The following is a 2,653-nucleotide window of genomic DNA, read 5'->3' as shown; positions in this document are numbered from 1 at the left end:
ACTGGCGATGCCCTTTTTTATTTCAGCATGTTTCCTGTTTTTATGGTCATGCTTTAAAAGAGGGTAAAAATGACTCAGTCATGAGCACGTTCCTGCTAAATAATAACGATGTTACAGTTACACAGGAAAAAAAGTAACCCTGCTAGTTACAAAATTCAAATACTAACTTGTTACAGTACAGGGTGCTGCGGGCGCGGGAGGGGAGTTTCCCACGGCGAAAAATTGTCCGGCAAAATGCATTCGGGCACCGCCACAAGCAGTGACCGCGGTCCGAGCATTTTAGTGCCGAAAGAAGAAACTAAAAGAAAAGCTCGTTGGGGATCATATACACTTGTTTATTCATACATTACATCAAAGAAACTGATTACAAGTAACGCGAGGAACTGGAATGCTCGCAGAGGAAGCACGGAACGGTTGTGAACACAAAAAGACGAACATGAGAGCGCCTCACTTGCTCTTGACAGCACCTCCTTTGGACGCTCCCTCGTGGTGCACGGTGATGGCTACCGGCTTGTTGGGGTCTTCCTTCGGGGTCTTGCGCGGTGCCTCCACGGCCAGCAGTCCTCCGGCCGACAGACTAGACGTCACCGTGTGTGGGTCCACGTCTTCGGGCAGGACGTAGCGCCTCGTGAACTCGCGCTTGACGTAGGACCCGGTCTCGTCCGACTTCTCCTCGTGCTTGCCGTGGACTACGACACAGTTGTCGACAGTCTTGACGGTGATTTCTTCCGGCGCGAAGTGACGGACGTCGACTCGGAGCGCGAACTTATTCGGGTCGCTCTCCATGACAGCCTGGGACCCGGGTCCGTGTCCGCGCTGTCGCTGTTGGTACGGACACTGCTGCTGGTTCTTAGGCTGGATGTAGAAGCGCTGGTGGTAGAATGGCGGGTCGAACAGCTCTCCGTCGAGGAAGCTGGAGCCGAAGTCGTCGTCGAAGAGACGCCTCGCCAGGTCCGAGCCGCCCAAGACGCTGCGGTTCAGAAGTGGGAACAGTGCCATCCTCAGTTAGTCTCAGAACTGAAATTCTATCGACTGAACGAGCGGAAATATGACTACGCCACAGCGTACTCCTCGTTTTATACGCCGCCGTTGGCTCTCCGGCGTGCTCTGGAAGGTTCGCGGCGGCGCGCAAGAGAAACAAAAACGAACGTTGCGATTGGAGGGTTGTAGTCACGTGACACAAAGCGGGATCGCGGTGTTTCGCGTTTTTTCAAGAATGTTCGGGAGCCCCATCATGCGCTTGGGTAGGTGGTGCCATCTTTCGGAGTAAAGAAGAACTTGGCGTAAAATGAACGGTTTTTTTTTTTTTTTTTTTTACTTTTTTGGTTTTTTTTTTTTTGTAGCTTCAAGATATACAGTTTTATTTTCTGTGGCCTCTATTAATTACTTACCATGTCATCTCCGTACGGAATTGAGACGTGGAGACCATAGAGTTATTGACGCCTTGCCAAATTTCCGTACTAGATTCTTTTTTTTTTTTCGTTGTTTAGGAAGAATTGAAGAGGCATTTTTAATGTGCGTCATGTAGTGGTAATTACCCAAAATCACGTAGTTTAGTGATATCCGTCAGGAGTGAGAGTAGAAACGAGCTGCAATGGCTGAAGCACGATGGGACGTAATATTGTTTGAATCTCGTGCCAACATGACGTAATGTCAAGTGAAGCATTCGGTCCAATCAAATTCGGCTTTGCGCTCTTTCTCGCGTTTTCTCGCATCTGCGTTCCCGAAGCTTCGCGCATTTTCGAGCAGACGACGTTGCCCACATAAAAGGAGCGTCGCCTGCTACGGGCGCTCAACACGCAGCACCTTGCTCTTGTTCTGCGCTTGGTCTACACGAAGCAAACGAGACCGCCATGGTTGTCAAGATGGTCCTCTGCCCCCTTCTCAGCGACGACCACCTCTGGTCGCCCATCAAAATGCTGGATTGGGTCGAAGACGACGACGACTGTTCGAAGCAGTGCGACCGCAGCAGACGACGGCTCTGCCAACGGAAGCGCCGAAGTGCGGCGCAAGAAGCAGAACGCTCAACCAAGTTCGAAGTTGCCTACGACGTTCGCGGCTTCGGGCCCGAAGAACTCTCGGTTCGTACCGTCGACGGGGACGTCGTGGTTCACGGCAAGCACGAAGAAACTCACGAGGACGGTGGTTTCGTAATGCGGGAGTTCACGAGGCGCTTGCCACTACCCGAGGACGTCGACCCGAAGACCGTGACGTCAAGCTTGGACACCAAGACGGGATTGCTGGCCATCGAAGCTCCGAGGACGTCAGCGAAGAAAGTCAAGATCATCCCTGTCGTCGTTGAAGAAGCCTTAGCCACTGAAAACAAGTCGACTTCTGCTTCCTGAACCATTTCTAAATAGGGATTATAAATTTCGCTCGCTCCACCTTCTCAACATTCTCATCAGTATTTGTCACAATAAATTATTTGAAAAGGCTTTATTCCCGTGCTTGTACATGTTACCTCCGCTCTTTTTTCTTGGGTGTTTTCATTGACAGGAAAACCCAAGATCAACGGCCAAAAACTATCATAGAAATGTTTTTTTTTTTTTTTTATTATTATTATTAATGTAAACTATGCTTTACTGTGGCACCTCGTCCGGATTGCCCGCACCACGTTTTAGCGGAGCCTGGTCGTTTGGCTAAGCATAGTTTA

General features: G+C 50.1%; 2 protein-coding genes across 2 annotated transcripts; one reads left to right on the top strand and one right to left on the bottom strand.

Moving 5' to 3' along the window:
• Nucleotides 1–314: 314 nt before the first annotated feature.
• On the bottom strand, nucleotides 315–1,127 carry LOC8043348 (alpha-crystallin B chain). Its single transcript, XM_002416230.4, has one exon. It carries the CDS (start codon nucleotides 997–999, stop codon nucleotides 448–450), a length of 552 nt encoding a protein of 183 aa, XP_002416275.3. The 5' UTR covers nucleotides 1,000–1,127; the 3' UTR covers nucleotides 315–447.
• Nucleotides 1,128–1,751: 624 nt separating this feature from the next.
• Nucleotides 1,752–2,439, top strand: LOC115312592 (protein lethal(2)essential for life). The gene has a single exon (XM_029971404.4). It carries the CDS (start codon nucleotides 1,854–1,856, stop codon nucleotides 2,343–2,345), a length of 492 nt encoding a protein of 163 aa, XP_029827264.2. The 5' UTR covers nucleotides 1,752–1,853; the 3' UTR covers nucleotides 2,346–2,439.
• Nucleotides 2,440–2,653: the final 214 nt, after the last annotated feature.

This window comes from Ixodes scapularis, unplaced genomic scaffold (assembly GCF_016920785.2).
Source record: "Ixodes scapularis isolate PalLabHiFi unplaced genomic scaffold, ASM1692078v2 PGA_scaffold12__126_contigs__length_90152505, whole genome shotgun sequence".
Taxonomy (NCBI): domain Eukaryota; kingdom Metazoa; phylum Arthropoda; class Arachnida; order Ixodida; family Ixodidae; genus Ixodes; species Ixodes scapularis.
The sequence above is the reverse complement of the archived record's forward strand: the minus strand, read 5'-3'. Positions and strand labels throughout refer to the sequence as shown.